Here is a 26,969-nt window from a genome sequence, read left to right as displayed (position 1 = left end):
ATAGTCCGAAACAGCCTTGGAGGTCTTGGCCTGGTAGTCACTCCACCTCTTCGCCCCACCCCAGGGGCGTGGCCTGCCTCGGTCTCCAGTCCCGGGAAAGGGTGTGGGCGGGGCGGTACCGGCCCCGCCCCCCCGGGGGAGTCACGTAGCTCTGCAGCATCCGCAGCCTCATTAACGCGAGCCAGGGCTGAAGCCGCAGTTGTCGCTGACCAGGGCCCGAGCTGCTCTTGTACCCGCCACTGCTGACTCGCTGCGCACAGGTAAGAGCCCATGATGTGGCGGAAGCTGCTCAGCATCTCCGCTTCCCCTCCCTGGCTCTTCGCTCTGCCATTCTTGCCTTGCTCTCTGGGGTATCTGGATATGGCTTCTTGGCTCTCTTTACATTCTCCCTCCTTTTTGTGGACTGGAAACCCCATAGCTCAGCCTCTCCTTACACCACCCCTTCCTCTTAGCTCTCCTGCCTGGATCTCAGCTTTTCCTAATCCCAAATCCTCCTCGGCCTCCTGGATTTTCCAGCCCAGACCATTTTAATGTCAGCGTGTTGCCTCTCCTCCTAGACTAGGTTTCCTCACCAGTTCTCTCACCTTCTCCATCCGTTGGTCTAGATCCTTCAACTCTGACTGGTTAGTGGGTCTCACTGTCACCTCCTTGCCCCTCCTGTCTTCCCCCTCCCTTTCTCAGCCTCTCAACTCATTCCTTTCTACCCTGATCCTCTGCCTGTCTCCCCTCTGGGAGTCTGAGTTCTAGGAAATCAAAGCCTGCTTATTTCCCACCCATCACTCCACAAAGGCAAAGTGCTTCTGGGCACTGGGTTTAGCATGGGAGTCACTTGCCCCAGTCTTCATCTATTCTGCTGACCAGCCCACCCTCTTTCCTACTGTGGCCATCCTCTGGCCCTGGGGTGCTGAGTAGGCAGTAGGCATTGACAGGCAAGTTCGGGATACAGAAAAGAAGAGGTTACAGAAGGCTGTTACTGTTATTTGTGCTGTTTCTATTCCCTACTTGCCCCCCTCCTCTCAACCTTTTCCTCATGATGAAGACTTGGAAGTAAGTGCATTTCCCCTAGGGGCCTTGCTGAGGATGAGAAAAGAGAAACTGGAAAGGCTGGGGCTTATGCCTGTCTCAAGAAGGGGCTGAACTCAGAGGAAGAAGGGTGGGCATCCTCGACTGGGCGGTAGTTTCATAGGAAGCCCTGTAGCTTCAGGGTGGCTCACCTCCCCACCCCCACCGTGCATCTTTCTCAGGAGCTGGGAAGGGTGCCCAGCAGGACAAAGGGAGATGTGGGAACTGGGGCCCTAAGCCTGCTAGCTGTCAGAGGGATTGGTGCCATGTTGTTGTCTAGGACCAGTGCCAAGGACTGACTGCTGCCATGTTCCTAGCCCCATGCTTGGGAGGTGGGGGTGGGGTCATTTGGCCCATCTAGCCAGGAAAGGAAGCAAAGGAGGTAGTTGCGGGTTGGAGTTTTATATCTCATCTCCATTCCAGAGAGCTGTCACCATGCCTCACTCGTACCCAGCCCTTTCTGCCGAGCAGAAGAAGGAGTTGTCTGACATTGCCCTCCAGATTGTGTCTCCAGGCAAAGGCATTCTGGCTGCAGATGAGTCTGTAGGTAGGTGGGAGCCTATTACCACGTGTGGTAGAGGTGGCCAGAAAGTCCTGAGGACGGCCTTGCTGCCTCTCCTTGTTTGCCTCCAGGTAGCATGGCCAAACGACTGAGCCAAATCGGGGTGGAAAATACAGAGGAGAACCGCCGGCTGTACCGCCAGGTCCTGTTCAGTGCCGACAACCGTGTGAAGCAGTGCATTGGAGGTGTCATCTTCTTCCATGAGACACTCTACCAGAAAGATGATAATGGCGTCCCCTTCGTCCGTACCATCCAGGATAAGGGCATTGTCGTGGGCATCAAGGTGCAGCCACTGGCCCTGGGTGGGGGCTGGGCATAGAAATAGGTATGTGGGGAGGAGTGGCAAGGGACTCCTGCCTTGGTTCAGCCTGTGTTCCCCCTACAGGTTGACAAGGGTGTGGTACCTCTAGCCGGGACTGATGGAGAAACCACCACCCAAGGTACAGGGTGGGTGGGCTTCAGCACCACAGGGCTGCTGGAAGGTTGATGCTGGCCTGAGAGGGGCAGGGTGATGAGGTTGGCTCTGTGCCTGCAGGGCTGGATGGGCTCTCGGAACGCTGTGCCCAGTACAAGAAGGATGGTGCCGACTTCGCCAAGTGGCGCTGTGTGCTGAAAATCAGCGACCGCACGCCCTCAGCACTTGCCATTCTGGAGAATGCCAATGTGTTGGCCCGCTATGCCAGCATCTGCCAGCAGGTGTGTGAGTGAGGGTGGGGTGGGGGTGGGGCAGAGCAGGTGGTCAGATGGGTGCCCTGTGCCTGGTAGGGAGAGGGCTACATACAGGGCTTTCTCCCATTCTACCTATGGCCCCTCCTGAGCCACTCTTGCTTTCTCTTACTGGCAGAATGGCATTGTGCCTATTGTGGAACCTGAAATTCTGCCTGATGGAGACCATGACCTCAAACGCTGCCAGTATGTTACAGAGAAGGTGAGTCCACAACTAGACACAGACAAAAACCCTAGGGATGACCTGGCAGGGAGCCTGTTCCCCATAGCCCCTGGCTCAGATTCAGGCACAATTTTCCCCAAGGGGTCTTTCGCTTGGTTCCAGACCAGGCCTTGAGTCTGAGCCTGTACTGAAACCTCACAATTCATGCCCACCCCTCCCTACCCAGGGAGTGGAGAGCAGTAAGCAGCAGGGTCCCAGAGCCTTAGCAAATCTCCTCCGACCCCCAGGTCCTGGCTGCTGTGTACAAGGCCCTGAGTGACCATCACGTGTACCTGGAGGGGACCCTGCTCAAACCCAACATGGTGACCCCTGGCCATGCCTGTCCCATCAAGTACAGCCCAGAGGAGATTGCTATGGCAACTGTCACTGCACTGCGTCGCACTGTGCCCCCAGCCGTCCCAGGTACCACCCTGTCCCCTAACCTACCTCTGTCCCTAAGACCCGTCTTTGGGTTCTTCTTGAGGCTTTCAGAGGTCCCTTGCCCTTGAATAGTAGGGAGTGACCAATCAGTTTGTCTTCTCTCCTCCACTCCAGGAGTGACTTTCCTGTCTGGGGGTCAGAGTGAAGAGGAGGCATCGCTCAACCTCAATGCCATCAACCGCTGCCCCCTTCCCCGGCCCTGGGCTCTCACCTTCTCCTATGGGCGGGCCCTGCAGGCCTCAGCACTCAACACCTGGCGAGGGCAGCGGGACAATGCCGGGGCTGCCACTGAGGAGTTCATCAAGAGGGCTGAGGTCTGGAGCCGGAGGTGGTGGGGGTGGGAGGGATGTGTAGCTGGGCAGGGGGCAACACCCAGAGGCTGCAGTCTGGGCAGGGTTTGGCACCTGTGGGCTGGCTCAGCCTGGGTCCAGCTGATCTCCCTTGCCTCTCACTCCCCCATCTTGCAGGTAAATGGGCTTGCAGCCCAGGGCAAGTATGAAGGCAGCGGAGAAGATGGTGGAGCAGCAGCACAGTCCCTCTACATTGCCAACCACGCCTACTGAGCACCCACTCCTCACCACAGCCCTTGGCCTGGCCACCTGCACCCAGTTTTACCTGTAGTTATGGCCAGGACCAAACACCCATGCAGAACAGAGTGCCTCCGTCCAGTACTGAGTCCTTTTCCTTTCTTTTCCTCCCCTCCCCTCTCTAATTGCTGCACCTGGGACCATAGGATATGGGGATAGGGAGCCCTTGGTGACTGAGAGCAGGAGAACTTGCTAGAAGTCAGAGCAGGATACGTGGGTCTGCCCCCTCCCCCTGCCAGCCTCTACAGTTTCCCCATGATGGAGTAACTTCTTGGGCCCTCCTTGCCTTCCCTCTCTCCTGGGATCAAAGAGCAGGACACCAACCCTGACTGATTCATTCCCCTAATATATACAACATAGCAAATAAATAGTAGCAAAACATGCTACTTTGTCTGTTTTTTTTACACATCAAATTCCTGCCTCTTAGTTTCTGCCATCCTTTCCCTTGCCTGGGACACTGTGGAGGGCTGCAAGTCTTCCAGGGACTGCCATACCAGGCACTAGACTGCAGAAGGGAGGAGTAAGGCAAGACTTGAACAACTCCGGAAAGCTGATTTTGTGCACATCCAAAGCAAGGAGACAACAGGACAAGCTAGGATAAGAGAGGGGTCCTGGGTAGTGGGATGGGGGTGGAGGGGTCTCACATCTCAGCTGTATTGAGCCCTTCTGGGGCCTGACACATTCAGCCACAGCAGGAGGAGCACCTAGGCTTCTGCCCAGCAAGGAAAACTCCCAGGGCTCTGAGGTTGTAAAGTGTTGTAGCCCATTCCCATTTGTGGTAGAAGGGCATGGGGTGGGAGGTGGAATTGGGGGGTCTGGGTAAGGACAGACCTGGTGAAGTCTCATGATGAACTTGACCACTTGGTTGTGTGTGATGTTGGTTGAGCACCTGAGTCTATCTGAGCAGTCCAGTAAGAGAAAAAGATGAGAACATGCTGGGTGTGTTCTGTGTGGACAGGGGAGGCCATGCTCTGTGTAAAGGGGACAACCACTGCTCCAACCCAGATAATTTTTGCAATATAGGAATGCAGGCCCAGTGTGGCTTGACCCTATAACAAAAGTAACTATTACCTATTTAGCACTTTCCATGTGCTCCTGCCAGACCCTGTTCTAATCACTTTACATGTATGAACTCACATCAACTATGAAGTAGGTACTAGTATTATTCCTATTTTAATATGAGGAAACATGTACCAAGAGGTTAACTTGTTCAAGATCACCCAGTAAGCAGAGAACCCAGGATTTGAACCCACATAAGGATCCAGAATCTGTGCTCATAAATTTTCAAGATTTTAAAGTGAAATGTCCAGACTTCTATGAGTTGGAAATTAGTTCAAAATGAACTTAGAAAGACTGGGTGAGCCAATTATGCCAAAAGGTACTAGCTTGCCACTTCCGTGCTTGAGACTTGAGGAGAGGGCACCGGGAAGGGGAGCTCTATGAGAGGGATGATAAACAACGATTGTGATAGTTGATGTTTGACTGCCAGATTCTTTACATGAATGGTCTCATTTTAGTAAATATCTACGTCTTTGAGTTTGCGCTCTTGATCCCTGGGCTGGGACTGTGTTCTTCAGGGAACCGGGGGAACCCACACATCTGCTCGCCCCTTCTCTCCACGCCCGGGTACCCTCCTTTCAAATTCCCCGCGCTGCTCCTTGAGTACCCCGCCCACCCCGCGCCGGCTTTCTCCCGCATGCCCGTCTGGAACGCAGCTGGCGATTGGCTGAGGTCGCTACTGTGGTCCCGCCCCCTCCTTACGTGGCTTCCGATTGGAGGAGGCCACTCAGCTCCGCCCCTCGGCGACTTGAGCAGCCGGAAGCGAGCATGGCGGCCGTGGGGGCCGCAGCTACAGATATAGGTGCGGTGGTATGCGGCTGGCGGCCTGTGGCTCGCGGATTCCAAGGGAGGAATGCGAGGGTGGGGATGGCGGTGCACTAGAGGTCCCGCCGCCGGGGTGGGGGTGGGGTCATCTCAGACTTGGGCCAAAGCTCCTCGGACCGGGATTTTTACGAACGCAGGCCGGGGGCCTCTAAGCCCCAGTTATGCGGTCTCCTTCGCGTCGGGGGTTGGGCCGGTCTCTGAGCCCGCTCTCGGCGTCTCAGTCACTTCCTCGTACCCCCAGAGGTGATCCGGGGCAAGCGCGCCGCCCTCTTCTTCGCTGCGGTGGCCATCCTACTGGGGCTGCCGCTCTGGTGGAAGACCACGGAGACTTACCGGGCCCCGTTGCCCTACTCCCAGATCAGTGAACTGAATGCCCTGCAGGTGAGACCCCGGCATGTGTGTGGGGAGGGGACACCAGAGAACAACCCGCTGGTAAGGCTCGGCTCGGCTGACGGCCCTGATTCCCCTGCCCGCAGCTCCGGCTCATGGTGCCCGTCACTGTCGTTTTTACCCGGGAGTCAGTTCCCCTGGATGACCAGGAGAAATTACCCTTCACAGTTGTGCATGAGAGAGAGATCCCGCTGAAATGTGAGTTCCTGGGGGGCTAGGCTGGCCTTCGGGTCTGAGCTTAGTCCAGAGACGATTGGGTAAGAAGTCTGGGTGTCCCATACAGGTTAGTTCAAAGCCCCCTCTGAAGACGCGGTGTGCTTGGTTAGAAGAAAAGTACCTTTAAATTCACTGTCCAACATTAATGCGTCCCTTTCATTCATAGAATAGTTCTAACTCATCAGTAGCAGTGAGGCTCATCTGAGAATGGGGAAGGAAATGGGATGTAATGGAAAGAACACAGGTTTTGAAGTCAAACTGGATTGTATACAGGCCCTATTCAGCTGAACATGAAACACTTTTCTTGAGTGTTAGGCACTTTTCTTAGATGCCGGGAATCTGGGGATGAATAAGAATTGATAACCTGAGAAAGAGATTTAGATAAAGAAATTATAGTTAGTAGAATATACAAGGAACAGGGATAGCACTTAAGGAGCATTTAACTGTCTGGGTAGAAAGAAAAACAGAGAAGGTTTTGAGGTATGTCATTTTTAAGCCAGATTTTTAAAGAATGTGTAAGGATTAAGGTTAGAAAGGGAGGGAATTCCAGGCAAAGGAACTAGCATGAGCTAGTAAAAATGATAGCTAGAATTAGCTGTTGCTCCCGGTGTGCCAAAAACTCAGTGAAGCACTTTATACATGTTGCCTCATTTAAGCATTTTAGCATCTCTAACATTACGATCTCAATTTTATAAATGATGAAACCAAGGCTTAGAGAGTTTAACTTGTTTGAGATCACGCAACTAGTAAGAGGTGGAGCTGAGGTTTAAACCCAGGCCCGATTCCAGTGTTCTAGCTTTTAACCAATAGACAGTAATACTGCCTCCTGTGCAGAAGCATGGAGGGGTAAATCAGCATGCTGGGGAATCTCTGAGCAGTAGTCCCTTACTGGATGGAACATGAAGTAAAAGATTGGGAGTAGATGGAGACGTAGGCTGGGCCCAGATAATGGAATGCCTGGGTGCTCTTTACTTTCTAGGTCTTTAACCTTGGTCAGTACATTAAAAAAAAAAAAAAAATCCCACTTCGTATGATTCAACCTAACGTACACATACATAATATTTGTTTTTTTAAGTGAAATTTGGATCATACTTCACATATTGGTTTCCCCATTTCTCATGGGCCTCTTCATATTTTACATAGTGTTCAGTAATATTGATATACTATGGAGATCATAGAGTAGAACAGCCAAGCATATGGAATTTGGCATCAGAGAGCTGGATTCAATCCTTGGTTCTGCCCTTTACTTGTGTGAATTTGGGTGAGGTTGTTAACCTCTGGAAGCCTTGGTTTTCTCATCCGTTTGATAGGAATGTAATAGGGTTGTTTGTTTATTCAACAAATCAACAAATGTTTGTTGAGCACCTATTATGTGACCAATGTTGTTCTCATTGTTAGGGATACAGCAGTGAAAAAAGAAAACAAGGGAATTTACAATTCAAAAAAGATAAGTAAAATTTGTGTTAGGTGGTGAAAGGAGAAAAAAAAAGAGCAGAAAGGGGGATAGGGAGGTTTTCTTGGGAGAAGAAGGTGTCATGGAAGTTTTGGATAGGGTGACCAGTGAAGCCCTCTTTGCAAAGGGGACATTCGAGTAAGGACTAAAGGAGATGAGGGGGTGAGCCACGCAGGTATCTGGGGGGAAGAGCATTCTCGGTAGAGGAAAAAGCATTTTCAGGAAGAATGAAGAATGCCATCGTGGCCAAAGTGGGGTAAATGAGGGAGAGAGTAACAGGAAATGAAATAAGAGGAGAACAGTAAGGGGGGGGGGGGACAGTAGGGCCTGGTAGGCCACTGTGAGAATTTTTTTGTTTTGTTTTGTTTTAAACATAACTACCATTATCACAACTAACACAGTTAGCAGTAATTCCTTAATAGCACTTAATTCCCAGACTATACTCAGATTTCCCCCCTTATCTCAAAGGTGTCCTTTCATAGCTAGTTTTTCTAGTCAGGATCTCTTAGGTCTCTTTTGTCTTTTTTATTATGTTTAGTGCCCCCCCCACTCCCATTTCTTTTCATGTCATCAATTTGTTGGAGAATCTGGGTCACTTGTTTTATAGAACATCTCACATTCTGGGTTTGGCAGATTGCTTCCTCATAGTTTAATTTACTTGTTCCTGTATTATCTATAGTTAATTAGTTCTAGAAGTTTGATTAAAGTCAGGTTCCATTTTTTTAGGCAAGAATACTTTATTGGTGGCGCAGTGTACTTTGTATTATGTTATAGCATGAAGTGTATAATGTCTGGTGATTCCACTTTTGGTGATACAAAGATTAGTGAGTTCAGGTGTTGTTAGCCTCATCTCTGTATTTTAAAGTTCCCCATCAACCTTTCACCTGATGGTTTTAGAGTCTGGTTTATTAGTGGTTGCAAAATGGCAGTTTTCTAATTCTACCATTTCTCTGCATATATGACCTGGAATTCTGTAAAGAAGAACTTTCTCAGCATATTTTAGGTTTAGCTTGTCAAGTTCGAGGAAAAGGAACCCTTTTGGGATTGCCTTACCTGTGTAGATTACCTTGAGTATATCCTTACAGCATTTAGTCTTTCCAACCAGGAGCCTTGTTGGCTGAATAATAGAGAACAAGAATAGAGGAGATAGGCACCCTTGTTACAACTAACTTTAACGGAACTGTACTTAATGTTTTGTTATTTAGTATGCATTTTGTTTTTATTATGAGTGTTCATTGAATTTCTTGAGTATTTGGGGGTACCTTTTAAAATGATCATATAGTTTTTCTCCTTCCACTTATTAATGCAGTGAGTAGAACTAATAAATTTCCCATCAGGAGGATACTTCCAGTTGAAGGACCAGTGTGCACACAGGCAGAGAGGCAGGAGCTGGGGCAGATGGAGGAAGTGGGGTGCTTCTTGGTCTTTCTGCAAACAACCTACCTTGCTGTCCTGAGACACTGGACAGTGATAAGGCTGGGTGTATGGACAGAGATCTGAGACTTGCCCATCCCCTCATGCTTCTTCCTTTCCCCCCCAGACAAAATGAAAATCAAATGCCGTTTCCAGAAGGCCTATCGGAGGGCTTTGGACCATGAGGAGGAGGCCCTGTCATTGGGCACTGTGCAAGGTATGGGGAGGGGCAGCCACACCATTTTAATATGAAGCCCTCTCTTTCCTTCTGATGTCTAAGTGTGTAGCTTCCATACATTGTTTTACCTCTGGGAAAGCTGGGAATGAAGCACCTTGTGTTTCTGCTTAGGCCACTGAGGGCCAGAGAAGTCGTGTGGCTTACCCCGGCCCTGCTAGAAGCTGGGTCAGCTGGGGGTGAGTGGGAGCTAGAGGGATGGTTAGGCACCCTGTGGGGTGCAGGGTGGGATGGAGCTTTTCCTCCTGCTCCACCATCTGCTCTTGTCTCCAGAAGCCGAAGCCGTGTTAGCCGAGCCACAGGAGCAACCGGAGGGATCCCTGACTGTGTACGTCATCTCCGAACACTCCTCACTCCTTCCCCAGGTAGGGTCTGCAGAGAGGCTGTGGCCTTCCCGTATCCCTTCAGCTTGTCCTCTCCCACCTAGGTCGGCCTTCTTGCAGTATCGCTGCCCATTTCTCCCATTCCCTAAAGAAAACTCTCCAAATCCTAAGGAAAAGAATGCAAACAGGGATTTATTCATTGACTCTGAGTCTTTCTAAATCCAAGACCAAACTCATGTATATGGCTAAAACTCCAAAGACAAATCGGAAAGCAAAACAAAACAAAACAAAACAAAAACAGTAGGATTAAAAAGAAAGAAGCTCCTATGGGTTGTGATGGTAATACAGGCAATGGACACAATGACCTTCTCACTTTATGGGCAGGAGGCTAGGGGAAGCTATACCATGTACCATTTCCTTTTAAAATTTACAATGAAATATTTAATTCTTTTGATAAGATGAAAAGAAAGTTTTAATGAACCAGCTGCAATATAGCAATAGAGTTGGAGCCCTGTGCACCAATGTGGTTTTACTCTACTTCCTTTCAGCCCAAGGCTGCCATATTTTGTATGTATCATTGTCTTGCTTTTCTTTACAGTTTTGTCACATATGTTGTATCTCTAGACAATATGTTTAATTTTCCACATTTTTGAACTCTGTAAATGGTATAATACAGTTCATGTTATTTGGCACCTTTTATTTTGTTCAGTATTATGTTTGGGAATCATCCCTAATAATTCACGTAGTTGAATTTAGTGCATTCAGTTTTACTTTTGTCTAATGTTTCATTGTATAAACATGTCACAGTTTATCCATTCTGTTGCTTGAAGGGCATTTGGATTGTTTCCAGCTTTTTCCTATTAGAAATAATGCTGCTGTGAACATTCTTGTACTTGCCTCTTTGACAGTGAGTGCCATTTTCTTATATCAGACTTTCCAGTAGTTTGTTTATTCTCCTTTTTTTGCTCAGCCATCCTTTAGCTTCCAGGCCACCATTTTACCATCCCCTGAAAATTTAGATGCTGTCTAGACCTCTGTCTACTGGGAAAAGAAAGGAAACTTCCCTGAAACTAGTGAAAACACTCATATGTACCTGTAGCTCAGAAACACTGGTTTAATAGCCCACTATCAATCTAAAGAGAGGTGTGGGCCTGCCACTAACCAAGTGGCAAAAGGCCGGATTCTCGCCAACAGGAGCCAGAGTGTGCCACTGCTTTCTTCCCTGAGCCGTGAACCCTGGGCATCTTGTCCTTTGGTCACCCCTCACAGGACATGATGAGCTACATTGGGCCCAAGAGGACAGCAGTTGTGCGGGGGCTGATGCACCAGGAGGCCTTTAACATCATTGGCCGTCGCGTTGTCCAGCTAGCTCAGGCCATGTCTTTGACTGAGGATGTGCTTGCTACTGCCCTGGCTGACCACCTTCCAGAAGACAAGTGGAGCTCAGATAAGAGGCGGCCTCTCAAGTCAAGCTTGGGTAGGATGACTGGGCTTGGCTACAGGAAGGGAGAGAGAAATGAATTATGTGGGGGCAGTGGAGCAGGAGGGGAATCCACTTACAAACTCTCTACTCCTTTCTTCTCTCTTAAAGCCCCCAGTGCTCCTCATCCAGTTTTATTCTCCCTTTGGCTCATGATGGCAACCAGCCCCATTCCAGAGGGGAAACTCTTCCTTGCTCCCGAGGAGCCTTCTGATTTCCTTGACCCCTGTCTCTACAGGCTATGAGATCACCTTCAGTTTACTCAACCCAGACCCCAAGTCCCATGACGTCCACTGGGACATTGAGGGGGCCGTCCAGCGCTATGTGCAGCCCTTCCTGAATGCCCTCAGTGCTGCCGGCAACTTCTCCGTGGACTCTCAGGTGAGACTGGGAACGAGTTGAGGAGTTCTCTTCCTGGCTGCACCCTTCTTTTCAGAGTTCATATGTAGTTAGTATTTACAAGTGCAGTCCGTATCTCCCTGTCCTAGAGCTTGCTGACTTGCTAGGGATTTCCCGTGTATTTATATTTAAGTAGCATCATCAGAGCAAGTCCTGTTGGGTGTGTGTCTTGAGGGCGAGTTCTGGTCTTTACTTGACTTTCTTGGTGCAGCTCGGGGGATTCCATCTGTGCTTGTTAACTAACCAACTTACTTGTGGTTCCCTCTAGAATGGCTTTTATCAATTGTGCCTGGATGTTATGCCATCAGCCATCCTTAAGGAATGTTATTAATCAAAAAAAGCTTCCTGAAATATATTCATATTGTTATAATAAAGATGTTGCAAAGAGTGTTGCACAGTGTATCACACAATGTCCTTTTAGTGAAAACATGTGGGAGAAATTTTTATCAGGTCTTGGTGTAGTGGGAGCAATTACTTCTGAATAACGGGCTTGATTTTACCTTGTGGACACCGAATTATGCAATTCTTTGTTTAGGTTGGTAGGATGCTTGAAAACAGATGTGGTTTTGAAGGCATGTCTTTAGTTTATTAACTTTACCCTGGGTTTCCTTCATTTTATTTTATTTTTTTTTCCTATGCTTATTTTCTCTCAGCCCTGATTTTGTTTCTTATATCTTGCCTTGTACTGATTGTATCTTTTTAAGCCACGTCAGATCTTTTTTGGGACAAAGTGAAATAGAAATCAATAAACAAAATAACCTCCCTCTCTCCTCCACAGATCCTTTACTATGCAATGTTGGGGGTAAACCCCCGCTTTGACCCAGCTTCCTCCAGCTACTACCTGGCTGCTCACAGCCTCCCCCACGTCATCAATCCGGTGGAGTCCCGGCTGGGTGAGCGCCTGAGGCTGAGGGCCTTTTGGCCAGGCCAGGGAGGGACCCTGAAGGCCCAGCTTGGGGTTGGAGGCAGGTTGGACATAGTGATGGTTCCCAAGTTGGGTTGGCCAGGGGGGTTTGGGGAAGTGCTAGGGATTAAGATCCTCTTTTCACGGTGCTCTCTTGACATCTCCATCCCTTGTATCCAAAAGCATTTGTTAAAGCACTTTTTAACAGATGAATGGATAGGCTGGGTCTCCCTCCCTGAAAGCCCATCCAAGAAAGAAAATGCCACGCATGTAGGAAAGACTAGACAACAGCAGATGTACATGGAGGCAGAATTTGAATTGACAGCTCTGCTGATTGAGGTTGAGGAATCTTTAAACTAGGATTGTAGTTTTTCACTTTGGGAGTGGAGCCCAGGGAGAGTAGGTGTGAACAGGGTGTGCCCAAGAACTGTAATGCAGGCAAACCCCAATGAGTCTGGCGCTAATGGTGGGATTCCTGACAGCAGGTAGGCCAGTGCGGACCAAGGGGCATGGAAGGGCAGCGCTCGAGGACTTGACAGTTTCTTTCTCCAGTCATTCATTCCTCAACCATTGGCTGAGGGACTGCTTTGTGGCAGTGCTGACTACAGAGATAGATGGGCCTTTCAGGCAAAGGGAGGCTCGGAGTGGTTGAGTGGCTGAGATGTGAGGGGGTGACCAAAGGTGAGGCTGGCAAGGCAAGCAGGCACTGGATCATAAAGGACGCCACCAGGGAGTTTGAACTTTAACCCAGTATTAATGGCTAGCCATTGAAGGATATTAAGCAGGGAACTAACATGAGTATCAGACCTATACTTACGCATAAAACGAGCTCTTGCAGTATGGGTACAGTGTGGCAGTGGCCGAGAGAGCTGGTTTAGACAATCAAGGGGGCCTCTTAGAGGAGGGGAGATTTCACAGACCTTTTGGGGGTAAGGACTGCCCTCCCTCTATGTGGCACATCTTGGGAGAGTGTTTAGAGGTCCTGTGCCACAGAAACCCAGGGGTGGAGGGGATTCTAGAGATAGGCAGTTGGGAAACCGAGGCCCGGAGTGAGTGACTGGCAAGTTAGAGGCTGACCTGGAACCAAGAGCTAGAACCATCATGTTTTGGTGTTCTGCCTACCCTTCTCTCTCTGCCACAGGATCCGGTGCAGCTTCTCTTTACCCGGTGCTCAACTTCCTACTCTACGTGCCTGAGCTTGCCCACTCTCCACTCTACATTCAGGACAAGGACGGGGCTCCAGTGGCCACCAACGCCTTCCACAGTCCCCGCTGGGGTGGCATTATGGTAACAGTCACACTCTGCAGACCCTGGAGCTCAAGCTTCAGCGACAGAGAGCTGTTCCCTGAGACTGTTCCTTCTGTTATTGTGGGAGGGGCAGGCACCAAGGTGGTGAGGTGCTGCGTGCTCAAGCCCCTCCTCTGCCTGCCCCACTGTTTCTTATTTCTGTCAGTGTGTCCTATACTATGACCTTTTGCACTGACTTAGGGCTATTCTGTGTACATCTTAGGTCTTGGCCTTATTTGTGGGAGGCTTATCAAGCTGGGAATTTTGTCTCCCCTATTACACTGGGAGGTTCTTGTGGGTGGAAACTCTGAAATGGGATGAAAATATCTATTTTACAGGTCTTTTGAGAGGATAATTGAGATTATTTATGTAAAGCTCCTAATAGTAGGTACCCAGTAAGTATTAGCTATGCCATCAGGTTAGTAGCTTCTAAAGAGCAGAGGCTGTGTCCTTCCTTTCTCTGTGCACAGCTCTGTGCATGGCCTCCAGGGTGCCTGGGGCAGAGCTGTGCACGGTCCTGGTGCAGTGGGGTGGCAACCTCATTCCCCCTTTCAGATATACAACGTCGATCCCAAAGCCTACAACGCCTCAGAGCTGCCTGTGAACGTGGAGGTGGACATGGTGCGGGTGATGGAGGTGTTCCTGGCTCAGCTGAGGTGAGGTCCTGGGTGATCCACTTGGTGGCACGCCACTGAGAGCCTAACGACGATCTCCTTGACTATGGTATGGGGGGATTTCACATCGGATGAAATCTCACCTGGCAGGGATGCCTCGTTAAGAAAGGTTTCCAAGGATTGCATCTTCCTTTTCCTAAGGACTAGTTACTGACAAAACCCCTTTTAAGAAAGGTAGACTCGTGAATGTCACATGGGGTGTGATTGGGAGTGCTTGAGAAAACACCTGTAAATTCTCGTACTAAGTGATCAGTTGGTGGTGACTGCCTGAAGGGGATTCTAAGGCTGTTTCTGGGCTCATCAGGAAAATGTATTCTTCTGATTGATTATCAGTGTCTGCCATGAAGGCTGGATTAGAAAGGCACCACGCACATGCCTTGTCACAGGTCGTTGCTTAACTAAGTCCCAGTGGCCCCATTTCCAAAGAGAGGGTAGAGAAAGTGAGGAGATTAAGCAAACTGTTGTGATTAGATATTTTTTAGCCCTGGAACCTTTCCTCAAATAAGATCTTGGAAATCCAATATGGAAACAGGTAAAACTGGAAACACTCTGGTTGAAGCAGGGTTTGGGCTCTGATGACTGGGTGTTGCTGCCCACTTCCAGCCCCAGCCCCTGAAACACTTCCCCATAACCCCTGAGAATCGCTGGCTTGGGGCAGATATTCGAGGAATCTTAGCTGTCTTCTACCACCTTCTGTTCTCAGCAACCTCGATCTTACTTTTCTCTTCCTGCAGGCTGCTCTTTGGGATTGCTCAGCCCCAGGTGCCTCCGAAATGTCTGCTTTCTGGGCCTAGGAGTGAAGGGCTAATGACCTGGGAGCTGGACCGGCTGCTCTGGGCTCGGTCAGTGGAGAACCTGGCCACAGCCACTACCACCCTCACCTCCCTGGCTCAGCTTCTGGGCAAGATCAGCAACATTGTCATCAAGGATGACGTGGCATCTGAGGTAAGTGGGCAAGGGGTGGATTCTGTGGCTTGGGACTGGAGTGGCCAGTGAGGGCCAGTGAGTGGTGAGACCAGAGACAGCCAGTTACCACATAGCACCAGGGCATGTGTGGGCCTGCCATCCTTGAGTGGCTCAGGCTTCCTCTAGTGGGCAGTACCGGCTCCCCAGCAGGAGACAAGACGGGGGTGTGAGGTTTCGAGCAGGGTGGGAGGTGTTTGATGGAGAGGCACATAAATGGGGCCCACCTGGAATGACTTGTTTGTCTCTAGCCTTCTCCACTGCCTCTAAGAAAATACCCCCAAAACCTTCCATATATCCTGCTTGAACTGCAGGCAACCTCCCGGGGAGACAGGAGCCACCCTTCCCACTGATGTCTAGTAACTCCTCCTCTTCCTAGGTATACAGAGCAGTAGCTGCAGTCCAGAAGGCGGCAGAGGAGTTGGCCTCTGGGCACCTGGCCTCTGCCTTCACTGCCAGCCAGGAGGCTGTGACGGCCTCAGAGCGCGCCTTTTTTGACCCCTCACTCCTCCACCTCCTCTACTTCCCCGACGACCAGAAGTTTGCCATCTACATCCCCCTCTTCTTGCCCATGGCTGTGCCCATCCTCCTGTCCCTGGCCAAGATCTTCTTGGAGATCCGCAAGTCCTGGAAGAAGCCTGAGAAGATAGACTGAACAGGGCAGCATCTCAGGAGGGACTCTTCCTTCCTGGCCAGGGTGGGAGGTGTTAGACAGAGAGGCACACAAATCTGGCCTGCCAGGAATGACTTGTTTGTCTCTAGCCACCTCCATTGCCTCTCCAGCAACCAAAGTACAACACTCCAAGATGGGTTCACCTCTCCTTCTCTTCCCATTTCCCTGGTTCCATTTTCCCCCATCACCCCACTCCTCCAAAGGTGGCATCATCTGGATCTCCGTATCTGACTTGAACTTGAAGGCCCCTGCCTACCTCTTTCTGGGCCAGGGGCAGCTTGTGCCTCTGCCCTGTTTCTTGACATAGCACACTCCTCTGGTGCCAAAGAAGGCAGCATTAGGGGAAGGCCCTGGGTTCCTGGGTGGGCTCCCCCCCCCCCACCCTTCTCTGATCCCTTGGGGAGAGCTGTAATGGAAGGGGTCAGGCACAGGTCGCCTCTGAGGGCTTCTCCCTCCTGGCTGGCCATGCCTCTTGGTACAGCCTGATGGGAGTCCAGCAGGCAGCAGCTGAGGACCTAGTGCTGTGTGTGTGGCAGAGGTTCCATTCACCTCTCAGAAAGGCAGTGTGGTACAGTGGGGAAAGTTCCAGACTTGGAATCAGACAAGCCTGAATTCAAACCCTTGCTTCTGCACTTATCATCTGTGGAACTTTGGATAAGCCCCTTAATCTCTCTGAGCCTCAGTTCTTCACCTGTTAAATGGCACTAATGATACCTCCCTTGCAAGGTGGTTTTGAGGACTCAACGAGGAAAGTATCTGGCTCATAGTAGGCTCTCAATAAACACTGGTTGAATATGAATTGGAATGATGCAAAGGATAAGCGTTCTTTTACTTCTCCTTTCACTCGTGTGTGACCGTTTCCTGGTATCTGGCCTTCTGGGCCCACAGGTGTGCCTCACCTCCACCTGGCTGTGTGCTCTCCCTGCTTTCTGTCCTGTGGGGCCCTGTGGTGGCTGGACGCCTGGGCTGCTGACCCTCTGGCTGTGCTGGTTTGCCCAAGAGGCTGTTAGCAGCGACTTCTGCTTTTTAGCAGGGGTTCTGAGAGAGAACAGCTTGTACCAGTGAATACTGATAGTAACTCATTCATCAATTAAAAAGCACATTTATTGAGTGCTGGCTCTAGTGGACAGTGCTAGAGGCTGGGGGTATAATAGGGAATGAAGCAGATGGGTTCTGCTTGCACAGAGCTGATCTTTTAGGGCGAAGAGTCGGTGAGCAAGTAAAAATAACTTCAGGTAATGCACTAGGAAAAAAAAAACCACGCTGATCAGATAGCGACTGAGGGGGAAGGGGTGTATTTTAGAGTGGGACTGAGCGCGGGCCTTTGAGCAGATGACTTTAGTGCTGGGACTAAAAGGACAAGAAGAGACCATCTCGGGGAAGAGCATCCCAAGCAAAGACCCCGAGGGCTGGCACGAGCTTGATGGTTCCAGAGCAGAGTGGCGGCGCACCGCGAGCAGCTGTAGGCAGGACCCCTAAAGCGTCTGTGTGTGTGAGGTGGGGGAGGGGGTGCGAGCCGCATCTGCCGCGCCGCCCCCTCTCGGCCTGGCTGGGGCGGGTGGGCGGGGTCGGGGCCCGGCCCACCCCAGAGGAGGGGCGGGCCGAGCGGTACCTGGGGCCGCGGCCGGGGGCGGGGCTGCGGTCGCTCCCCCTTCCCCGGCTCCAGCCGGCACTGGCAGCGGCGGCGGCGGCAGCAGGGAGCCGCGGGCCCGCGAGGCCATGAAGGTGAAGAAGGGCGGCGGCGGCGGCGGCCCCGGGACCGAGGCGGAACCGGCTCCTGGGGCCTCGGGCCCGAACGTGGAGCTGGAGCCGAAGCAGCCGGCCGAATCCGAATCCGGATCTGAGTCGGAGCTGGAGGCAGGCCCCAGGCCCAGGCCGGGGCCGTTGCAGAGGAAGCAGCCGATAGGGCCGGAGGACGTGCTGGGGCTGCAGCGGATCACGGGCGGTGAGCGCCGGCGAGGGAGCGCCGCCCGCGGGCGGGAGAGAGCGCGGACTGGGGGGCCCTGACGGCGCCCTGAGCCCCGGGCCCCTTTCCCGCACCCTGGGTCCCCTCCCCTGCCTTTACTCCTCTCTCTTCTGCCTCCAAGCTTGAGTTCTCCCTGTCTCCCCTTCCCTTGATCACCCTGGGCGCCCCTCCTCTCCCGTTAAAGATTTATCCCCCCTCCCCTTCTTTTTTGAGGGGTCCATTTCCCTCTCCCATGGTGCAGGTGGGGCAACAGCTGCAACTGAGCCCCTTATCCCTGGAGTCCCCAGAGCCCTTTGGGGCCTCTCTGCACTAACGCCTGTCCTCAGCCCCTGCCCCTGAAGAAGTCAAGACCACTGAGGTCTCCCTGACTGTCAAGGCCATCACCCCCTAGATGCTCTAGGAAGACTGGGGGCCCCAGCGCTGCCCCCCTCACCGGGAAGAGAGCTGAGCAGGATGCTTCAGTGGGTTGGCCCTGATCCCTGCTCGGAGTGGGTTCCTGACCCCCACCCCAGCCTGGAGCAGGGCCTGACTTCTTCCCTGTGCTCTCTCATTGTTGGGGTGGGGGGTTAGGGGTGTCTCCACTGTGGCGGAGTTTCTGAGCTAGACTGCCTGGGTTTGAGGCCCAGCTCTGTCAAGTAACTGACTGTAACCTTGGGCAAGTAACTTCATCCCTCTAAGCATGTTTTTTCATCTGTAAAATGGGGAGAGTGGCACCTACCTCAGAGGGTTATCATGAAAATCAATGAATCCTCTGACTGCACAGTGCCTGGCACGCTCTAAGTGCTCTGTAAATAGGACCCTTTTACCCACAGGCCTGAGGGCCCAGCAGGCCTGCTCAGGACTGCTGCCTGGAGGCAGACAAGTACGCATTCAGAGCAGAGGAGGGGGTCACTGGGAAGCCTCATGGCCAAAGAGGAGGTTGAGCTTTGAAGAACGGGCGGCATTTGGAAAGGCAGTGGCCACTGTGAGAGCCACTGCTGGGGGTGCTCCCTGTGGGGGTCGGGGGAGGCAGGCGCTGGAGAGGACCTGAGCCCTGCAGCCTGGAGCTGCAGGTGCAGCAGAGCCCACAGCTTTTGGACAGAGCTGTGGAGGGGACCACGATGGCATGCTTGGGCCTGTTCGGCCGGGTCCCTGGGGCCCAGCTCCTCCCTCCTCTCAGAGCTAGGCAGCAGCCATCCTTGACTGGACCCCTGGAGGGCTGAGCTCCCTTGCCCAAGCAGGCCCTGGTGGAGGGAGGGTTTCAGGTCCAGGCTGACATTGGTGCCAATTGGGCTGCAGTTGGCAACAGCGTCTCTGAGGATTCAGCTTAGCCCTGTGGTAGAACTTCTTTAGAGGATGTCAGGAGGTCCTCTGATCTATCTGAGGCCTGGGATGTTTTGCAACTGCAGGGGGCTTCCTGCCCACATACCACATTGTGTCACCTAATTTGGGGAGAAATTTATAGCTCTCACAGATGGGACATTTGCAGAAGTTGAGAACTAGGGTTCCAGGGCTTTCCCCCGGTACCCCCTGCCTGGTCTCTTCTGACCCTAATCACACAGGCCTGAGGTTTGCTGTTCCTGGATTATCAAGCCCAGAATCCAGCTTAGGGAGCTATTTGTGGCTGATGGGGAGGGAGCAGTCGTGGTCTTAGCCCTCAGCCCCTCTGCCCTTTATTCTGGCCTGACCCTGGGTCCCAGGCATCATCACTCCCTGGCAGAAGGAGGGGAGTGGCTGTGGTTCTGAGCCATGGGCGTCCCCCGATCTTCACTTCCTCTAAGGACAGAGGGGTTGGTAGATTGAATTTGCAAAGAAGAGAATAAAGTCAGACTGCAAGAGGTTGTTCCCCAGTGAGAAGCTGGAGAGTGAGGGGGAAGAAGGAGGACCTTACGGGGAGCTGGAAGTTGAGCAACTAGGACCCTGCTTCCAGCTCTCCCACCTCCTCTCCCTAGGCCCTGTACCTTCTCTTCTAATCCTAACCCTAACCCTAACCCTAACCCTAACCCGTGCTTACTTTCCATGAAAATCAGTGGGGTTAGGGGCTACCCACTTCAGCGCCCCTTCCTTTACCCTCTGAGCTGTGTTGGCCCTGCTCCAAGCCTTGTGTACTCCCTGCTGGGCCCCAGGCTGCCAGGAGGGCTTCCTGGAAGGGTCTGCCCCTCACTTGGGAAGAGGCAGGCCTGGGAAAGAGAGAATGACTTTACATTCACTTCCTCTTCCTGTCCCAGAGGAATAGGAGGTGGCCCAGGGGCCTAACGAGTGATTTCCGGGCCTCCATGGGCCCCCAGGGGAAGAGGTGATGCGGTGCACCTCCCCACCGGGCCTCTCCTTCCTCTCTGTTGCCAGGGCCTCCCTGAGCACTTGCAGTTGCTGCCACAAGGGCAGGCCAGGCCCACCCTGTTCCTGGTTTGCCTCCTGGGCCCCCGCCCCCACCCCCACCCCCTGCTACACCTGCCACAACTTCTTTCTGGCCCGGCCTGCACTCTTCTCTGCAGGGGCCAAGGTGAGGGGAGTGCAGAGCCAGGGCTGGCCTAGGTGACCCTTGAGGGAGTTCCCTCTGCTTGCTAAGACTTCCTCCCTTTGGAGACCAACCGAGGATGGGGTCAAAGTTGGCCCCCTTCCCGTCCGGTCCGGTTTTCCAGGCTCTGGGCTTGAATCAGCAGAGCTTTGGCTAAGCTGCTTAGCCAAAGAGAGCTGGGCTTGCATAAGCCGCTTATGGGGACAGCAGAGGATTGGGGGAGGAGGGGATGGTGGTGGAGTGAGGAGAAACAGGGAAGGGTGGTTCACCAGCCCCAGGACCACCCATGTTCGGGAAGGTCCCCTCAAGATCAGCCCTGCCTGCCGCATCTACATGTAGTGCGTCAGGGGCAGCTATGGGGTAGGGTTGGGGGGTTCCTGCTGAGGTGGACTTTGTGTCTCCCGAGGCTGAGCTGTGTCACCATTTAGACTTAGGTTCCTAAAGGCAGGGCCTTTCTCCCTCATGCTGGGGGCTTATGCTGGAGAGCCCCAAAGCACCCAGCTGACCCTGGCAGAGCAGAGGCTGGAACAAGGCCCTCAACTGCAGGGTGGGAGGGGTGGTGGGCAGGGTGGCCTTGTCCTCCACCCTTCTCTGCCCTGCCCCTCCCTGACCCCCAGAGGCCTCCAGGATGGGGCTCTTTGTCCCCCATGGACCCTAGTGGCAGAGCTGTCTCCCCTAGAGTGTGGGAGCTCCCCCAGGGTAGGGTTTCCGTTCCCTCTTTCTGGGGTTTTGGGAAAGGGACTACTCTGGAGTCCCCCAGATGCTGGGCTGGCAAGAGGGCCTTCTGGGTGGGCTCCTTCCTTGCTCAGCTGCCTATCTCCCCTAGACTACCTGTGCTCCCCCGAGGAGAATATCTACAAGATCGACTTTGTCAGGTTCAAGATCCGGGACATGGACTCAGGCACTGTCCTCTTTGAAATCAAGAAGCCCCCAGCCTCAGGTGAGTGGGCAGATGGGCTGTCAGTGGCATGGAGACCGGTGAGAGCTGTGGTGTGGGCTGCCCAGGGAATCCTCAGGCCACAGAGGAGTCAGAGCAGAGCTTGGGCTTGGATCCCAACCTTCTCAGGCGTCTCCAGGCAGGGACCTGGTGCAGGATCCCCTTCTTTTCCTTCTCATCTGTCTCTGTGGTTGGACATCTTGGGAGAACAGTCCTGCCCCTTCAGTCCCTGCCGGTCTGCCCTCTGCAGGCCTTCCTGGCAGCCGCAGTCCCGGTGGCCCCAGGCTTCCTGTGGCCCTGGGAGGTGCAGTGGAAATCAGCGGCCTGCTGACCCAGAACTCCCAGGGGGGAGGGCCTTTTGGCCAGCGGTTCTGAACCCTTGCTGTGCTTGAGAAACTCCTGGGGAGATTAGACAGACTGGGGCCCGCAGGAGGAACCGTGGGAGGGCGAGGGCCCCAGCCTGCAGCCCACTGAGCCCCAGCTGGGGTGCATTGCAGAACGGTTGTCCATCAACTGGCGAGAGCTGGACCCCAATGCTGGGCGCTTTGTCCGCTACCAGTTCACACCTGCCTTCCTCCGCCTGAGGCAGGTGGGAGCCACGTGAGTCACTGGGCTGGGGCGAGGGTGAGGGTGGGAGTGAACCCTTCCTCAGCCTCTCTCGCTGGCGCTGGCGGATTGCAAGGCGGAGCTCAGCCCCGCCCCCCCCCCCCCCCCCCCCCCCCCCCCCCGTGCTCAGGGTGGAGTTCACAGTGGGAGATAAGCCTGTCAACAACTTCCGCATGATCGAGAGGCACTACTTCCGGAACCAGCTGCTCAAAAGCTTCGACTTCCACTTTGGCTTCTGCATCCCCAGCAGCAAAAACACCTGCGAGCACATCTATGACTTCCCTCCCCTCTCGGAGGAGCTGAGTGCGTGGGCAGGGGTGGGGGGTGGGGGTGGCATGTGGGCCTGACCCCCTTTCTTCTCACCGTGGGTCTCTTGTAACTGCTGCCATCAAGTGCCCTGGTAGCATTCCCTTGTCACCTGTAGGGATACCAAGGCTCAAGGAGGCTGGAGAGCTCCGAGAGCATTCAGCTTGCCCTCCCCTCCTGCCCACCCCCAATCCACCTCAGCCCTGAAGCCTCTGCAGTGGCCTGGCTCAGGCTCCTGACTTCTGTCCCTGCCTGTCCGGGCCTCTCTTGCAGTCAATGAGATGATCCGTCACCCATATGAAACGCAGTCTGACAGCTTCTACTTTGTGGATGACCGGCTGGTGATGCACAATAAAGCAGACTATTCCTACAGTGGGACGCCCTGACTCCCCAAGCCGTCCCTTACCCCAGGAGGGTCTGGTCCCGGGCTCTGAGCCATGAGCTGCCCAACACTCAGCTCTCAACCCCAGGCCTTTCTGCGCGGGGAGTGCTCCAGGAGCCCTGGACCCTGAGTCAGTGTTGGGAGGGAGGGTACCTGGTGGCCCCAGTCCAAGCCTCGTGCAGCCTGTGGGGTCAGGTGGTAGGTAGGGGGCTGTTTGCCGCCATGTCCAGGAAGGCCTCCTGTGAGAGCAGCAGCCAGGAGTGGATAGCCTAGCTGGGCCCTCGTGAGCCCAGGTTTCAGAACAGCGCTCCCCATTGGGATGTGTCTGGGTCGGAGCAGGCATCCATTCCTTGTCCCCTGCCTGCCACCTCCAGGACATTTAGAATTGAATATTCCATGATGGGGTCTGGTCGCCAAGCTTCCTGAGGGAGTCTGGGTCCTGTCCCCTGCCCCAGCCTCCACCATCAGGGACCAAGACACTGCCTGAGTTGTGGGGAGGGACCAGCCCAGGTGGAAGGGGCTGGACCAACTGTATATAGTTTTCAATAAACTCTTTTCCTTTTCTCTTCTCTGGCTGTGGGCCGGTGTGGGGTGTGGGGTTGGGCAGGCAATAATGTGCCAAAGGTAGTGAAAATCTCCCCATATCCCGGTGCCCACTGACCCCTGAGTCCTGCTGTCCCTGATCTTCTGTGCCCTGACACCACACTCAGCATCTAGAGTCAACATTTAGGGCATGTTGGTGCTGGAACAGGTTTTTCCTTTGATAAAGAAGGAAACCTGAGAAGGGAAGGTTTGGCTCAGAGTCCCCCAGCCAACCTTGGCTGAACTCAGGATGGGAGAGAAGGGAGGGTGGGGGGTGGCCTGGCCCTCCACCCTTCTCTGCCCTGCCCCTCCTTGACCCCAGAGGTCACTAAGACCTCTAGGTTGTGCTTTCAGCCCTGGTCAGAGAGAAAAGGTGAACAAGACTGCTGAGGCCTGGAGCCGTCTCCTGGCCCTGCATAGGATACTGTCCTCCCCCAACCCCAACCAGGACCCAGGGGAGGGGCTGCTTAATGGAAGGACTTCAGGAACTGAAGTGGGTGGAGAACCTCGGGGTTCGACCCTACTGTTCCAGGTACTCCTTGGGATGAGCACCGCAGGGCTGGCTCACTGAGGTAGGCTGAAGAGTTTACCCTTGGAGGGTCAGAAGTGCTGGAATTCAGCTGGGATCTGTGGAGCCCCCACTGGGTTCCAGGACCTAGGCTGGACTCTGGGAATCCAATGTGAATGAGACAGGGAGTGAACCCCTGTCCCTAGGATGAGCTGGACTTGGGCAGATGGCAAAGGGGGAGTCATCGTGGTTGGAGGGTTCTGGGAAGGGTTGTTGGCATGTGGGACTTTGATAGGAAGAGACTGGGGCATGGTGCATTTAGGCGTAAGGAACACCATAAGCAGAGGCTTGGAGGTAAGGTATTTCAGGTGTGTGTCAAGAAAAAGTATTTACAACATGAAGGGAGTTCTGTGGAGCCTCATGGCTCCAGAGTTGGGGCTTCCGAGGAAGGCAGGGTGTCACCGAGGAGGTTTAAGCAGGAGTAACCTGCTCAAGTTATCTCTGGCTGCTGTGGGGAGGTGGGTTGGAGTGGATGAGGTCAATAATAATGGCCAACATTACTCAGTGCTATTGGGCTGGGCTCTTTACGTGTGTTAACTCAAAATGCTCACAGTCGTTTCTAAGAAAGGGACTCTTACGCCCATTTTATAGGAAACTCAGGCCCAGAGGGGTTACCTTGCCCAGTGACGATTGCACAGCTATTATGTGGCAGTGCCAGGTTTTGAATCCAGTCAGCCTAGCTCCAGAGTTCTTGCATCCAGCATGCTAGGGGCAGGGGGATTCAGGTGCAAGATGGAGGGAACCTGAATTAGGTCAATAGCCATGAGAGGGAGAGAAATCAGTAAGTTGAGATTTTTTGAGGTGACCTCCCCAGGACTGGTGACTGGCTGAGGGAGGGGTTGAGGCTGAGTCCCCGGTTTGTGATGGAGAGGGGTGCCGTCGCTGGGTTTGGGAACCCAGGCTGGGTCAGGGTGGGGGGATGGGAGATGGTGCGTTCAGGTTGGGGCCCCCTCTGGTGAGGTGGAGATGACCAGGAGACAGGAAATTTGGGCCCTGAGACCAGGAGGGTGATGAGGGCTGGAGGTGGTGATACCTGGAAGCTAGTGGTCACAAGGTGATGACCTCTGACGGTGGCTGAGACTATGGTGGTCCCCAGCCGGCACTACTGGCATCTCGGGAGCAGGGGTCCAAATGCCAAATGCCCTGCAGTGGAGGCGCATGTGACCCTGGGGAAGGCCAGCATTTGAGAGCAGGCAGAGGAGAGGAACCAGCAGTGGAGGCAGAACAGCCATTAGGGAGATGGGAGGAAAAGCCGGCTTTGGAGCAGGCTGTGGTAGAAGGGACGGGGAGACGGTGCCTCACCAAGAAGCAAGTGATCAGCAACTGTCAGTTGCCACAAAGGTGAGGAAGGAGCATGGGCTGGGGGGGTGAAGATGAAGCTATCTAAGTAGACAGCTATAGGGCCTTTTGTTGTTTTTCTGGGACTGCAAGTCTGCAGGGAAGCCATAGGAAGAGCACACTGCCCGCCCTGGCAGGAATCCTCCTCACTAGAGCTGCAAAGTGGAACCGGGTTGAAGTTCCAGCCTGGCCTGGCTGCACTTCCACCCCCAGGCAGGGAGGGAGGCCCCGACTGTGGGGTCCTCCTCCCTAGAGCGGGTACCAGATTGGCACCCACCCTGAGAGGCCCGTGTCCCTTGGGCTTGGCCGAGAAAGGAGGCCTTGGCTCCCTGCCTCCTTTTGTCTCCCTGCTTCTGGCATTGGTCCCGCTACTAATGGCGTGATTGCAGCATTTGGTTCCTGGCACTTTCCCAGGAAGCTAGAGGATCCTTGGACAGAAGGAAGAAGACCAGGTTGGGGGTGGGGAGGGGTGCTGGGGCTGATCCTGGCTCTGATGTTGATGACGGTTGACCTGGAGTCCCCCTGCCCACTCTGAACTGTGGAGTCTGCCTCTCTGAAGCTGACCTGTCAGTTTTGCTCTGACTCCTCAGGAGTGTCCTGAGGATCCTGCTAAAGGGTAGAACTAGAAAACCCAAATATTACAGGCAAACCCACAGCTTGGGCCCTCCTGGGTGGGCCTGCAGGATGCACACTGGGTCCGGCAAACTGGTTGTTAAAATAGTGAGATGCTTCTCTTCCGGTCGGTAAACGGCTGCTGTCCCGAGTGCACACCTCCCTCACCTGGCCCCGCCCCTAAGAACCGTTCCCCACTTCCCCAGCATCCGGCAAGTAAAGTAAGACCCTTTTGGCAGTCTGCTGAAGCCTACGGATCCCTTCTCAATATAAGGCTTTAAAAATACATAAAATATATAGGATTACAAGAAAAGCAATTTAAATAGAGCTATAGAAAGATAGATTCTACAATACCTGTGATGTAGTATGCAAGTATTTGATTTCCAATGCCCAAATCAGAGGTTCTGCTAATGCTGCTGTGATTTGCTGCTGACATTCATAACTGAGGGCAATGCTAAATTTCAGGTAGAGATGAGTAAAAATGAAGATGTAATTTTTTCCCATCCAAGTTCCTGGACCCGTGAATTCTAACCAGGTTTAAAACTAGGTAGGACTGCTGAAAAAAAGGTTAATTCCCCCCAAATAGGGGACTTCCAGATCCTGCACCTATTCATTTTGATTGTTGCCCATCCTAAAACCTGGTGAAATGCTTGGTGTGGCCAGCAGGGGGCAGCATAAGAGCAGCAGTGAGGGATTTCATTTCAAACTGGAGCTGGGGCCCAGCTTTAAAAGTAGAGGGAGGGTCTACAATACCTGTGATGTAGTATGCAGCTATTTGATTTCCAATGCCCAAGTCAGAGGTTCTGTTAATGCTGTTGTGATTTGCGGCTGACATTCATAACTGAGGGCAATGCTAAATTTCAGGTAGAGATTAGTGAAAATGAAGATGTAAACAAACAAAAATAGACCCAAAGGCCTAGCTGCTTTCTGCCTGTCTTATGTGCCCTGGGAGCCAGCTCACCCCTGGGTGTGCTGAATGGGCCACCACGAAGCAGTGCTGGCCCCACGAGGCACTTAGGGGCAGGGGTCCGACCCAGGGCCCCCTGCGGGAGATGCCTCTGCTCAGCTCCTAGGCTGAGGGTGTAGGGGGCGTTTGTCTGAGCTCCCAGGGTCCGGGAAAAGGAGGTGGGTCCCAGTAAAGTCCTTCTGCAAAGCACTAGCCCTTAGCTTAGGGGCTTGGGAATCAACACGCAGGCCCAGGGTGGGTTCAAACTGGGGTTCAGCATCGCCTGTGGGTTTGGCTAAGAGCATTTACCCCCCTTCCTCTCTAGCCAGGGCCGGGTCAGCCAGTTCACCATGCC

The 26,969-nt window shown here is 53.1% G+C and overlaps 3 protein-coding genes across 4 annotated transcripts; all 3 read left to right on the top strand.

Moving 5' to 3' along the window:
* The first annotated feature begins 101 nt into the window (after window positions 1-101).
* On the top strand, window positions 102-3,963 carry ALDOC (aldolase, fructose-bisphosphate C). Its single transcript, XM_037807930.1, has 9 exons — window positions 102-260; window positions 1,486-1,609; window positions 1,696-1,907; window positions 2,010-2,064; window positions 2,160-2,320; window positions 2,469-2,552; window positions 2,801-2,975; window positions 3,108-3,307; window positions 3,461-3,963. Exons 2-9 carry the CDS (start codon window positions 1,498-1,500, stop codon window positions 3,554-3,556), a joined length of 1,095 nt encoding a protein of 364 aa, XP_037663858.1. The 5' UTR covers window positions 102-260; window positions 1,486-1,497; the 3' UTR covers window positions 3,557-3,963.
* Window positions 3,964-5,384: 1,421 nt separating this feature from the next.
* Window positions 5,385-16,679, top strand: PIGS (phosphatidylinositol glycan anchor biosynthesis class S). Its single transcript, XM_037809967.1, has 12 exons — window positions 5,385-5,441; window positions 5,706-5,845; window positions 5,941-6,052; window positions 9,064-9,153; window positions 9,445-9,536; window positions 10,764-10,971; window positions 11,213-11,355; window positions 12,152-12,266; window positions 13,419-13,564; window positions 14,120-14,220; window positions 14,973-15,183; window positions 15,581-16,679. The coding sequence occupies exons 1-12, from the start codon at window positions 5,408-5,410 to the stop codon at window positions 15,854-15,856; spliced, it is 1,668 nt and encodes a 555-aa protein (XP_037665895.1). The 5' UTR covers window positions 5,385-5,407; the 3' UTR covers window positions 15,857-16,679.
* An 850-nt stretch (window positions 16,680-17,529) lies between these two features.
* UNC119 (unc-119 lipid binding chaperone) lies at window positions 17,530-23,137 on the top strand. Of its 2 annotated transcripts, XM_037810064.1 has the most exons (5): window positions 17,530-17,819; window positions 21,164-21,277; window positions 21,772-21,874; window positions 22,011-22,183; window positions 22,460-23,137. In XM_037810064.1, the coding sequence occupies exons 1-5, from the start codon at window positions 17,594-17,596 to the stop codon at window positions 22,570-22,572; spliced, it is 729 nt and encodes a 242-aa protein (XP_037665992.1). In that variant the 5' UTR covers window positions 17,530-17,593; the 3' UTR covers window positions 22,573-23,137. The 2 variants fall into 2 exon arrangements, with proteins under 2 accessions (XP_037665992.1, XP_037665991.1); XM_037810063.1 differs by lacking the exon at window positions 17,530-17,819 and having other exon boundaries at window positions 17,850-21,277.
* Window positions 23,138-26,969: the final 3,832 nt, after the last annotated feature.

Source organism: Choloepus didactylus, chromosome 18 (assembly GCF_015220235.1).
Source record: "Choloepus didactylus isolate mChoDid1 chromosome 18, mChoDid1.pri, whole genome shotgun sequence".
Taxonomy (NCBI): domain Eukaryota; kingdom Metazoa; phylum Chordata; class Mammalia; order Pilosa; family Megalonychidae; genus Choloepus; species Choloepus didactylus.
Note: the sequence above shows the minus strand (reverse complement) of the source record. Positions and strands in the feature narration are given on the sequence as shown.

Bases quoted from the DNA above. Each gene is read 5' to 3' on its own strand.
- ALDOC (XM_037807930.1), top strand. From the start codon at position 1,498: ATGCCTCACTCGTACCCAGCCCTTTCTGCCGAGCAGAAGAAGGAGTTG. The intron at 1,908-2,009 runs GTGCAGCCACTG...TTCCCCCTACAG, and splicing joins GCATTGTCGTGGGCATCAAG to GTTGACAAGGGTGTGGTACC. The intron at 2,976-3,107 runs GTACCACCCTGT...CCTCCACTCCAG, and splicing joins TGTGCCCCCAGCCGTCCCAG to GAGTGACTTTCCTGTCTGGG.
- PIGS (XM_037809967.1), top strand. From the start codon at position 5,408: ATGGCGGCCGTGGGGGCCGCAGCTACAGATATAG. The intron at 5,442-5,705 runs GTGCGGTGGTAT...TCGTACCCCCAG, and splicing joins GGCCGCAGCTACAGATATAG to AGGTGATCCGGGGCAAGCGC. The intron at 11,356-12,151 runs GTGAGACTGGGA...TCTCCTCCACAG, and splicing joins ACTTCTCCGTGGACTCTCAG to ATCCTTTACTATGCAATGTT.
- UNC119 (XM_037810063.1), top strand. From the start codon at position 20,800: ATGCTGGGGGCTTATGCTGGAGAGCCCCAAAGCACCCAGCTGACCCTG. The intron at 21,875-22,010 runs GTGAGTCACTGG...CCCCGTGCTCAG, and splicing joins CTGAGGCAGGTGGGAGCCAC to GGTGGAGTTCACAGTGGGAG. The intron at 22,184-22,459 runs GTGCGTGGGCAG...CCTCTCTTGCAG, and splicing joins TCCCCTCTCGGAGGAGCTGA to TCAATGAGATGATCCGTCAC.